Here is a 12,541-nt window from a genome sequence, read left to right on the forward strand (position 1 = left end):
AAAAGTTAGTATGGATTGTTTTGTACCTTTATTATTAAAATATATAAGTTCCAGTATTATGATGAAAGTTCATCAGATATGCTTTGAATCAAAACCATGGCAGAATTTTGTTTAAATGTATAATTATAAGAAAATGGATAAATAAATTTTGATACATTCATATAATAGAATATTGCATAGCATTTAATGAATAAAGAACTAAAGCTACACATTCCATTGTGGATAAATCTCAGAATGTATTATCACAAAAAGCAAGTTGTAGAATAATACGTTCTTTTGGATACAATTAAAATATAATTTAAAACACTGCAAAATAATTTTGTATTGTTTATGGATTCATAAACATGTAAGTAAAAGTAAGGAATCATGCATAAAACTGATAAACATCAAATTCATAATAGTCTTAGCTCTAGAGAGGAAAAAAAGAGAATGGGAGGGATCAAGGAGAGGTAGAAAGTCTCAACTGTTTCTCTAATGTTTTATTTCTTTAAAAATGTCTGACTCAGGGCGCCTGGGTGGCTCAGTTGGTTAAGTATCTGACTTTGGCTCAGGTCACGATCTCATGGTTTGTGGGTTTGAGCCCTGCATGGGGCTCTGCATTAGCAGCTTAGAGCCTGGAGCCAGCTTCAGATTCTGTGTCTCTCTGCTCCCTCCTCCCCACCCTGCTTGTGCTCTGTCTCACTCTCAAAAAATAAACATTAAAATTAAAAAAAAAGTCTGACTCAAACATGTATAACATTCAGATTGGATACAGAATATGGCTCTGTAATGACTACACAGGTGTTAGTCTCTAACTTTGGTTTGTAAACTCTACACCCAACGTGGGGCTGGAACTCAGGACCCAGAGATCAAGAGTCTCATGCTCTTCCAACTGAGCCAGCCAGGCACCCCTATAATTTCTATGTTTAAAATTTTTCCTAATTAAAATTTATTTTAAAATATGTAATAACTGCACACCATATGTTTCATTTGTTAAATTGTAAACTATTAAACTGCCATTCATAAAAGTTACTTTTTCCCAGGAGTCAGTGACTAATATCCAGATAGAATGGTCCAATGAAAAGAGAATATACTTTAAAATTGAACATATCTGGGTTTCAATCTTGGCACTATCCCAACTAGTTCTGTGACCTTCAGCAGGCCACTTAATTGGTGTTAGCCTGTTTCTTCTTCTACAAAACAGGGATAACACCTCAGAACTGTTATGAGGATTAATAAGAAAAGATATTTAAAAATCTGTCACAGAGTAGCTGCTAAAACAATATTTCTTTCAGGTGCCTCTCACCATTAGCTCAATGTTTTATTCATTTTTGTTACTTCTTATGTCTACCACAGTGACTAATCCAATAAATGTTTGCTAATTTGAGTTGAATAAACCATTAAGTGATACTTATAATTGAATAAGAGTTTTTAAATGTCATCTTCTATCTAATGGCTCATTAATGACAAGTATGTCCTTCATGGATCTGTATTAGAATGACAGAACGGGGTGCCTGGGTGCTCAGTTGGTTAAGTATCTGAATCTTGATTTCAGCTCAGGTCATGATCCAGGATCTTGGGATCAAGTCTTGTGTCTGGCTCTGTGCTGAGCATGGAGCCTGCTTAAATTCTCCCTCCCTCCCTCCCTCTCTCTCTCTCTCTCTCTCTCTCTCCATCTGCACCTTTCCCCCTGCTTGCACTCTCTCTCTCTCTAAAATAAAATTTAAAAAAAAGGATAACAGGGACACCTGAGTGGTTCAGTCGGTTAAGCATCCAACTCTTGATTTTGGCTCAGATCATGATCTCACAGTTCATGAGTTCGAGCCCTGTATCGGGCTCTGCGCTGGCAATGCAGAGACTGCTTGGGATTCTCTCTCTCCTCTCTCTGCCCCTCCCCTCCTCTCTCTCAAAATAAATAAATAAACTTAAAAAAAAGAATGACAGAACATTTTATTTCCCTATATTCTATCCCTTCTTTCTATGAAGGAACAAGATTCCCTGAATTAGATTTAGCCTTTCTATGATTTCAGTTTTGACTTCAACAATGAAGCTTTGACTTCAACAAAAGTACAATACAAGATATGAAAGGCACGTAAAAAGTAGGAAACATTCACAAGTCTCAATTTTTATTTGAGGCTGATTTAAAACATGGAGGTACAATTTTCTAAAACTTTTTCTTTCAACACACACAGAGGCACTGTCTTTTCTCTCAGTTGTAACTGTTCAATAAATGTTGAAACAACATTAAATTACAGAATGGTTAAATTAGGTCTTTCAAATATTAAAAGTCTTTTCAGATTATAGCTCAGTAACAAATGAATAAAACAAAAACAGATGGTGGTCATGAGAGCATAGTACAAATATCTGATTCATCTCAAGTTCTGGGCAATCCCAGACCAATCCACATACATACTTAAAATATTGAGGTGCACTAGTTGTAATTGATTCCTTTTTTTATTAATTCACTTCCTGGAAACTTTACAAAGTAATGCTATAGGCTGGAAAGATTGCTTTGATTATCTTAACGTTCCAGTGTTATGAATCTAAAGTTCATCCCAGAACACACCTAAAACCAAACCTAATTCATTTTCTGAGATATCGGCTCTGCTGCACCCCACAGTTTTTATTCTTTCTGCCCTTTCCAAATCCCCATTAAGAGCTCTGTTCCATTGATGCCTGCCTGCCACAGCGTTTTTATCTCAACATCCAAATGAAACAGACCCCTATCTGCAGCCATTATTAAGCTAGTCGGCCATCTCCACGGTGACTCAAGGACATGAGGATGGGGAGGGAGGCCTCTCCCTTTCACAAGCCCCTGTTGCTTATTTCCTGTCTTATTGTTACCCAGGACAGAAGCTCTGAACCTATCTGGGTTGTGATCCCTGTTTGCCTGCGTTTTCCAGTGAGAGAGTGATGTGTTAACAACAGCTGTAATGATTTCTCTAATGAAGCCTCCTTGGCTCTGTTGGGTTCCCATTAACAACGGTTGAGCGCTACTGCCCTCTTGTGGTGGATGGACGCCAGATTTTGCCGCTTGGCAGATGACAAGAGCCAGATTGCACAGGTTTGGTAATTCTTTCAAACAGACCAATTTGTTTCTTTTCTAACTGTTAGAAATTGTGTTTTGTTTTTTTTTTGTTTTTTTGGTTTTTTGTTTTATTTATTTATTTATTTATTTATTTATTTATTTGCTTTGCCTTGGTAAAGCTTATAGTAAATTATTGGAGGAAATCTGAGCTAAAAAAATTGCTGGGTCAAACCCTTGAATCTGTTTATAAACCTATTAACTCAGAAACATTTAATGGTATTTTTGTAGGTTTTAGTTTAATCAAACTTTTAATTACATAAGGAATTGATTTTGCTGAAAGCTGTGGGATAGTCCAGGGTATTTCTAATTCAAACTCCCTTTACAGATCTCTGTTTTAACACTAGATTAGTAAAATCCCCTTTTGGGAATTATAGGCAATTAGAAAGATGGGCAAAGCAAAAATAATGAAGTACTTAAGCATCAAGTTCAAAAGTCAAAGTATAACTGCTCCTTTCAACTAATAACCCAAGTATTTCTTGAATGCTTCTCTCCTTAGCCTTAGTTCTTAGTTTTAGTTCCTTTATTTCTATTGTTTTGTATACCTTGTGCCACCTTTTAACATTACTGCCACATGCAATGGGCTGAATGTCCTGCAACATCATATAGCTAAAAGATCATGTGTGTGCATATTTCAGTCAGTTCTTAAGTAGGTCAGAACACCCATATTTGCCATGGCTTTCAGGCACTTACTATGTTATCATTAACTTAAAGTGATCCAAAATGTACTGTAGAGTGCTGCTTCTAGGATCAGTGTTAAATGGGGAGGTAAAAACACATTTTTTCTCAAATTATCCAAAGTTGGGTAGAAGTTTGTTCCAGACTGAACATTGTGTTCTTGCAGGCATATTAGTTTCATTTCTGTTGGTATAATTTCCTTACAATATCACATTGTATTGGCGCTTTTTTTCATGATATATCTATAAATCAAATATGAGAGGGGCGCCTGGGTGGCTCAGTTGGTTGAGCATCTGACTCTTGGTTTCTGCCCAGTCATGACCTCACCGTTCATGGGTATGAGCCCCACTTGGGATTCTCCCACTCTCTCTCTGCTCCTCCCGACCTCATTCTCTCCCTCTCTTTCTCTCCAAATAAATAAACTTTTTTTTTAATGTGAGAATTGAAATCAATGCAATTTGCTTTACAAAAATTCATAGTTTAATGCAGTAGACTCTGAACTCTGATTATGTACTTCCATCAGTAACAAATATTGAGCATGAGCCCCAATACATGTATATTTATTTATAAATCATTCATTTTAAAACAAAGTAGGCAGTGATGGGCAATAGGCAATAATTACAAACAAAAGTCCTATAGTATTTTTCTTACACCCCAAAAGTACAGGTATCAGCTGTTTGTCCTTTTGTTTCCTCCTTTTTGTTTGGAGCTTTGTCAAGGAAGCTTACAGAGGGCTCTATATTCAGTAAACACACTCATAATCTCCCAGTTTTCACTCTGGTCCTCTCCCTCTCAACTGTGTCTGATGTCCCCCAGTCCAGAGACTTTCTATGTTATCCCCTTTGAGAAATAAATTTCTAGTGTTGGGGAGAGGAAGTTGCCCAGTGGTGTGATGTAGAAATGAGATACAGACAAAAACACTAAAAACAGAAAGAAAGGAGAAACAACAGGGAAGAGAAAACTTCAAAAAATAATTATTGTTGGGGTGCCCAGGTGGCTCAATGAGTTAAGTGTCAGATTCAATTTCGGCTCAGGTCATGATCTCACGGTTTGTGGGTTCAGTCCCTGCATCCGGTTCTGTGCTGACAGCACGGAGCCCACTTAGGATTCTCTCTCTCTCCCTCTCTCTCTGCCTCCCCCACTCACACCCTCCCTTCCTCCCTGTCTCTCAAAATAAAGCATATGCTCACACAAAAACTTGTAAACAAATGTTCATAGCAGCATTATATACAATAGCCAAAAAGTAGGAACAACCCACATGTCTCCATCAACTGATAAATGGATAAATAAAATGTGCTATATCCATATAATAGAGTATTATTCAGCCATAATAAAAGAATGAAGTATTGATACATAGACCAAAGATGAACCTTGAAACATTATGCTAAGTGAAAGAATCCACCTTGTATGACTCCATTTATATGCAATGTCTAGAACAGGCAAATCCTAGAGACAGAAAGTAGATTAGTGATTGCCAGGGGTAGGGGTAGGGAGGGGCAAAGAATAGAACAGCTAATGGGTGCTGGGTTTCTTTTCCAAGTGATGAAAATATTCCAAAATTAGTGGTGATGTTTGCAAAACTTTATGAATATACTAAAAACTACTGAATGGTACAGGATAAATTGGTGAAATTTGTGGTATATGAATTATAATCTCAGTTTCTCAAAAAAGACAATGGGTCATTGTCTTCAAGATTATGTTCCCTGGGAAACTAAAAATCAAATATGAGGGTTGAATAAAAACATTTTCAGACATGAAAGTCTCAAAAAATTTACCATTCACACACTCTTTCTCAGAAAACTACGAGAGATACGCTACCTCAGAGCAAGGCAAAGTAAATTCTTATGATAGCAGCAAAATGGATTTCAGAAGGCAACTGAGTAGCAGATCTGGGTGGGGGAAGACCCCAGATAGAAGGAGAATCAAGATCTCTAGAGGGATGGCTTCAAGGCAAAAAAAAAAAATGGAACTAAAAAAAATTACCTGATAAACCTTCCCCCAAGGCAAATTATATGGAGACAAAATGGATGGGGTGGGAATTGTCAAGAAGTACAAAGAAAATTTAGGAATTTAAAAAATAAAACTAAGGGGCCCCTGGGGGCTCAGTTGGTTAAGCTTCCGACTTCGGCTCAGGTCCTGATCTCACAGTTTGTGGGTTCAAGCCCCGCATCGGACTCTGTGCTGACAGCTCAGAGCCTGGAGGCTGCTTCGGATTCTGTGTCTCCATCTCTCTCTGCCCCTCCCCCGGCTCACGCTCTGTCTCTGTCTCTCAAAAATGAATAGACATTTAAAAAACTTTTTAAATAAATAAAAAAAAAAGTGAATTATTTACTTCAGGAAAGACAAAAAGTGAAAAAGGAGCAACCAAAATATGTTATATGTTCAGCTGTGGATCATATTTGCATAGGCAAAATCATGTAAACAATGCATTTTGATTTAACTCCAAATGATAATATAATTACATTGGGAGGACAGGATAAGAGAATGGTGGTACAACAGAACTCAACTTTCATCTATAATAAGAGGAAATCAGTTGACAAGGTTTAAAATTGAGGAATGAAAAGATAGCAATGCTCTACAGTATTAAAAAGACAGAAATGTGCACATGCCAGAAGAAATAGTCAAAAGAGTCAAAAAGAATGGCCTCTGGTGAGGGGACCTGGGGAGACTGAGAAGAGAGAAGAGGGATGGGCTAATGACTCTTTTGTTAGAAGGCTTTTAGTTCCAGTTGACCTTTTAAAATACTTTTAAAAAACATATAATTTTTATACTCCTTTGAGATAAAAGATTATTTAACATCCACTAAAATGAAAAAAAAAAAAAAAACTGTGTCAAGGAAATCTGGAAAAATATCTTAGCCTTAAATAGAAAAATGTTCTCATTCAACTGATTTTTAACAGACCTTATTGGATATTAAAGCATCAGTGATGGTACCTAGATAAATAAAACCATGTTGTTTCTCTAATTTCAATAACAACTGTTGGAAAACTTCAAAATTTAAAACCAAAAGCAAAAAGAGAATTGATGATTTGATTTTTTTTCTTTCTTTTTTCCCCCAGGATGACTTGGACTAGAGATGGAAAGGGTCTGCATGCATGGGAAATGGGTCAAGCATCCAGGCCCCAGGTCTTTACTGAACCCTAAACTAGTTTCCCAGACAGTGTGTGAGTTGAGTGCTTCTCCAATATCTTTCATACAACACCCTTTAAGAGGTATTTGCCAGAACAAAAGGAATCTATTCTGAAACTAAATGGATGTTTCCTCCTCTAGAGCCTGAAATCTGGTGAGCATCTCATAAAAGGCACCCTCAAAGCTCCCTGTTTAACCCAGGTCTAACTGTGATTGCAGGTGGGAAAACAACAAATCTCAGAAGGAATCACCACCCAAGAAACCAAGTCTAAGAAGGCGGTAGAGAACTGTAACTAAATCCAAACCAATGAGGGTATATAGAGGGTCCAAATTAATAGGACAAAACAATATTCTTGGTATCTTGTTCATTTCACTTTGACTTGTTTAAAAGAACCAGGCATATGATCACAGTTGCATATTCAGTTCAGTGCTGTGTTCACATTTCTTATTTGTGGAAAGTTGGTAGTGTCTTATTAAAGGTTCCTATCTCATCTTCAGCTGTGCCATGAGGAATGAAGGAGAGGCTTGTCCCACTCTTGCAATGGAGGGAGATAGAGAATAGCAATTGCTAGAGCCACCACGATGGTGGCAATAGTGCTTAAGGAAAGATCGCCTGGGGAAGGTGAATCTTGAAGACAGTTAATCAGGGTTGTGAGTCCAGCAGTCCTTCCCCCATGATGGTGGGTCATCTCCCTCCATTGCCATCTCTGGTGGATCATGGTGGTGTTTTTTTTGAGGAAGCTGGTGAGTTTCTTTATAGATGGTAATAGCACATCTATCTGGCTGCTTTGGCAGAGGAGGAGCTCTAGGGCTCCTGCAGGGGAACTTCTGCAGAGACCAGCATCTATAGACTTAGAGACCCTTGGATTTAGGCATGGGGAGGAAGTATGGCCACTTGGCAGAAATACAGGCTCTAGAGAGCAAAGTGATTCTGGTCACACTTGAAATGAGAGATCATTCTTCTTGCTTCCAAGTCTGATAACATTTCCCGGTAGATAACATGTGTCTAACCCCCTGGGATGGGGACATGGGACAGGTATGGGACACCCTACAGAAAGAGCAGGCAAAGTTGGCAGCATAGGTCCAAAGTGGAGTGGGGAAAATAGATCCTTGAGAAGGTGGTCAGGTCATGGGTCTTCGGGAAGAAGAGGACAACTACTGGAAGTGCTTTAGGCAGAGTGACAGAGGTTGTTGATGCACTACTGCATGCACAGCTGTCTGGGTCCTGGTCCAGGGGTCACTGGAGGCACTGGGTTCCCTTACAGGAAAGTATGTCAGCAACATTCACATGCAATGAATGGCACAGCCTTAGGACGCCAAGCTTGCCGAACAAAGCTGTCCAATGCTCCTTCATAGATGACAGCCTCAATCTTAAGGTGGGATTCAGCTGCCTGGAATTCCACCAGAATATAAAATACCCCTTTTGATGCAAATCAAAACCACAATGAGATATCATATCACACCTGTTAGAATGGCTGTTATCAAAAATTCAAGAAATGACAAATATTGATGAGGATGTGGAGAAAATAGAACCCTTGTACACTGTAGGGAAGGTAAATTGGTAGAGTCATTGTAAAAAACAATATGGAGGTTCCTCAAAATACTAAAAATAGAACTACCATGTGATCCAGCAATTCCACTTTTGGTATATATCTGAAGGAAAAGAAATCACTGTCTCAAAGGGATATCTGCACCCCATGTTTATTGCAGTATTATTTACAATAGCCAAGACATGAAAACATCCAAGACTTGGATGGATGAAGAAAATGTGGTGTACATTTCGTATATACAACGAATATTATTCAGCCATAAAAATAAGGAAATCCTGTCATTTGCAACATGGATGGCCCTGAAGTCATTATGCTGAGTGAAAAAAAGTCAAAGTCAAGTACTGTACGATCTCACTTGCATGTGGAATCTAAAAAAACTGAACTCAGAAACAGAGCATGAATTGGTGGTTACCAGAGACAGGGGCTATGTGCAAAGGTGGTCAAAAGGTACAAACTGCCAGTTATGAGATAAATAAATTCTGGGAATGTAATGTACAGCCTTGTGATTATAGTGAACAATACTATACTGTATATATGAAAGTTTCTAAGAGAGTACATTTTAAAGGTTCTCATCACAAGAAAAAAATCTTTTAATTAAAAAATGTTTATTTACTTGGGGGGGGAAGGGAGAGAGAGAGAGAGAGAGAGAAGGAGCAGGGGAGAAGCAGAGGGAGAGGGAGAGAGAGAATATCAGCGGGGCTCAATCTCATGAACTGGGAGATCATGGCCTGAGCCAAAATCAAGAGGCAGACGCTTAACCAAATGAGCCACCCAGGTGCTGCCCCCTCAAATCTTTTAATTATGTGAGGTAATGGATGTTGACTAAACCTATTGGTGGTGACCATTTCTCAATATGTAGATATATCAAATCATTATGTTGCATACCTTAAACTAATACAATGTTATATGTCATTATATCTCAATAATAACTGGGAAAAATAAAAAAAAAAAGAATAAAAAATAAAGTGTACCTTTTCTAAGACATTAAAAAAATATATATTCCTTTCTAGAACTAGGATGAAGTAGGGTGAAAGTTGACAGCAGAAGTCCTAAGAAAGTGTAGACACATCACCAGCCCTGATTTTATCTTCTTGGCAAAATCATTAGTTTGAAAGGCTTGGTGGGCTAGGAGCTGTGTTAACAGTCCCTCCCCAACCTGGGCAGAAATGACCACTGTTGGTGGTATTTCATGCTAGGTAGTGTTGTTGACCGGGGCTTTAGTTAACACTGCTAGAAGGCTCAGATAAATTTTGAGCCACAAATTGCCCCGCCAGAGGCTCTTCTCTTTCAGGCACAAACAGAAAGGTGCCCCCATGAGTTCCCCTTCTTTCCCTAAATGGAGAGCTTACAATTTCCTAATACAATTGCGTCTGAAGGAGAGAGGGTTGGTGTCTGGGTGGCCTATGAACTTTCTTGATTGCAGCAGAGACTGCTATAATGCTAAAGGTTTGGCAGTGGTGGTGGAAGGGGGGCCTGAGGGCTATTAGGGTTCTGGCTGAATCCAGCTGTGTTAACTGCAGTTGGAATTCCTGCCACCTGAGGACACTGTTGGAAAAGAGAAAGTGGTGGAAGCTTTGGCAATCAAGGCTGCTCAGGAATTGGCTAGCACAGCTGAAAGGAGAGGAGAGGAGGCAGAAATTTGCATGTTTACCCAAACAAAGGAGCTGCATGTGACTATAGGAGTTAGTTCTGGTAGGCAAATCAGAGGTGGAACCTGAACTGAAAAGATTCCCATAAAGCATTGGGACAATGTTACAGAAGATGTCTTTGTCTGGAGATGAGCTAATTGAGGGTGAGAGCCAAATCCTGAACACACTTGCAAGATGGGGAGTTGTGGGGCTTGCTCCTCATCCCCAGCTCCCATCTGACAAAAGGACTAGATTTTTCAGTGGTGAGCGCCTGTGTCCTTGCCCGAGAAGGTGAAACAGCAGTCTGAGAGGACACCAGTGACCCTAGCAGCAGGGTCTGGCTCTAGGCCAAGGGGCTGGCATGTTGGGGCCTACCAAGTGGAGCAGGGACTCAGGTCGCACGTGGAGGGGAAGGGCCTACTGGTGCTCATGGTGGGGACTAAATCTACCTTAAAGGGAGGAGCAGCAAGCAGGCACTGACACAGAGATGTTTCTTCTGGATTTTTAAGTCTTCAGTGAACAGTGAGTGAACAAGTATGGAACAAGTGTAGACAAGGATAGAGTTAAACAAGTTTTAATCTTTGGTTTTGCTCTTATTATAATTTCCCTTGAATAGCACCTTAAAAGAAGTGATACCTGTGACATCTATAAATTCAGAGGCTCCCATGAATCAGCCCAGAGTCATGAGGCTACAGGAGAAGCCATTCCAAATACGCATTCTAATCTTTATTTTTTTAAGTTGATTTATTTATTCTGAGAGAGAGAGAGAGAGAGAGAGAGAGAGAGAGAGGAAGGGCAGAGAGAGAGGGAGAGAGAATCCCAAGCAGGCTCCACACCTTCAGCCCAGAGCTTGATGCAGGGCTCAGACTCACAAACCCATGAGATCATGACTTGAGCCCAGATCAAGAGTCAGATGCTTACAGATGCTTAACTGACTGAGCCACACAGGCACCCCAGAAATTCTAATCTTAACTTTTATTTGAATGTCATGTTCTCTCCTGTTCTCTAGCATTCCCAAACTTCTGAGAGTATCTTGCTTTCCTAGGCGATTCGATCTCTCCCCTTCATCTATCTGCCCTGGCTCACTGCTACATGCTTCCACTGCCAGAGACACCCTGAGGAGTGTGGTTGCCTTCCTCTTCTCAGACTTTCTCTGGTTCTCAGCCTCTTGGCATAATATGCACATCACAAAAGTCTAGAAACCCTTCTGACTTAGTCCAGAGTCTCTACAGAGAGTTGGAAAGGTGGAAGGGGAGGAAAGGGACAGGTTTAGTAAAAAACTTCTACAGAGCCATTTTCCCAACTGATGGTTAGTTTTTCATCAGTAACAAAATAGATACAAACTTTAAATTTCTTCCTAACTGGTACATTCGCACAAATGGCCTGAGGTCTCTGGTGGGATAACATACACCCATGGAAGAATGTATGCCTATATATGTATAGATATTTCTTTTTTAAAATTTTAATTCCAGTGTAGCTAACATATGGTGTTGTATTAGTTTCAAGTGCACCATATAGTGATTCCACAATTTTATACCCTCCTCAGCGCTCATCATAAGTGTACTCTTAACCCCTTCACCTAATGGGTATTAAGGAGGGCACTTGTGAGGAGCACTGGATGTGATAGGTAAGTGATGAATCACTAACTTCTACACCTGAAACCAATTTTACCAAATATGTGAACTAACTAGAATTTCAGTACAAATTTGAAATAAAGAAAATCCCTTCACCTATTTCACTCTGGATATTTACTCTTATATGTGGTCAGTTCTCTGTGGCCAAAGAGCTCATCACCTTTTCCAACCTGGGAGCTCCCCTACTCTGATTTCTGGTGACTCTCCTTCTCCAAAAAGTCTACATTACTGGCATATAAAGTCTCATGATCTATCATTTTCTTTGGTTCTTCATTGAAACCCGAAGATAGTAATAGCCTTTTTCCTTAATGTACTTGTTTCTTTTCCTCACTGCAGCCCATATCCTCTATTGTTTTTTAGTAAATAATGCACATGTAGTCAATAAAGTGGGAGATGAACATGATTCTGAATTCTCAAACGTGTGGCATAGACAGTGACTTTGGGTAATGCACTCAATTATAGTGTTCCTCCCTGTAGAGGATTACTATCAGAACTATTTTTCCTAAAAATTGAACTTATGAGGCACTTGCTTTATTGTGATAAAAATATCTGAATATTTGAATTGTAACTATGTTTTATTACTGTTAGATTTCGAACACAATGAAGTGTAAATTTACCTCTGATATATTCACCAATGAGCTTTAAATTAACTTCCACATGCCTAGCAGTTGGATCAAAGGCACAAATGTTCGTGACAAAGTGTCTGTTAACATACTGTGAACAAAAGAATAAAAGTTATGGGAGCATCAGCAAGTGGGAGTATCCAATTCATGAGTTTACATAATTCCATTTCTGTAAATTAAAAAAAAATTTTTAATGTTTATTTTTGGGAGAGAGACACACCCAGAGTGTGAGCGG

General features: G+C 39.1%; 1 protein-coding gene across 11 annotated transcripts in view; it reads right to left on the reverse strand.

The window, feature by feature from the left end:
• EFCAB5 (EF-hand calcium binding domain 5) overlaps window positions 1-12,541 on the reverse strand; it is a 166,696-nt gene that overhangs the window by 597 nt on the left and 153,558 nt on the right. For 10 of the 11 annotated variants that reach the window (XM_042916289.1, XM_042916292.1, XM_042916287.1 and 7 more), the window contains one exon: window positions 12,301-12,397. In XM_042916289.1, the coding sequence (XP_042772223.1) occupies window positions 12,301-12,397 (97 nt within the window). Of the gene's footprint in view, window positions 1-10,951; window positions 11,276-12,300; window positions 12,398-12,541 lie in introns of those variants that run through there. The other variant, XM_042916293.1, reaches the window with a different exon arrangement.

This window comes from Panthera leo, chromosome E1 (assembly GCF_018350215.1).
Source record: "Panthera leo isolate Ple1 chromosome E1, P.leo_Ple1_pat1.1, whole genome shotgun sequence".
NCBI classification, from domain to species: Eukaryota; Metazoa; Chordata; class Mammalia; order Carnivora; family Felidae; genus Panthera; species Panthera leo.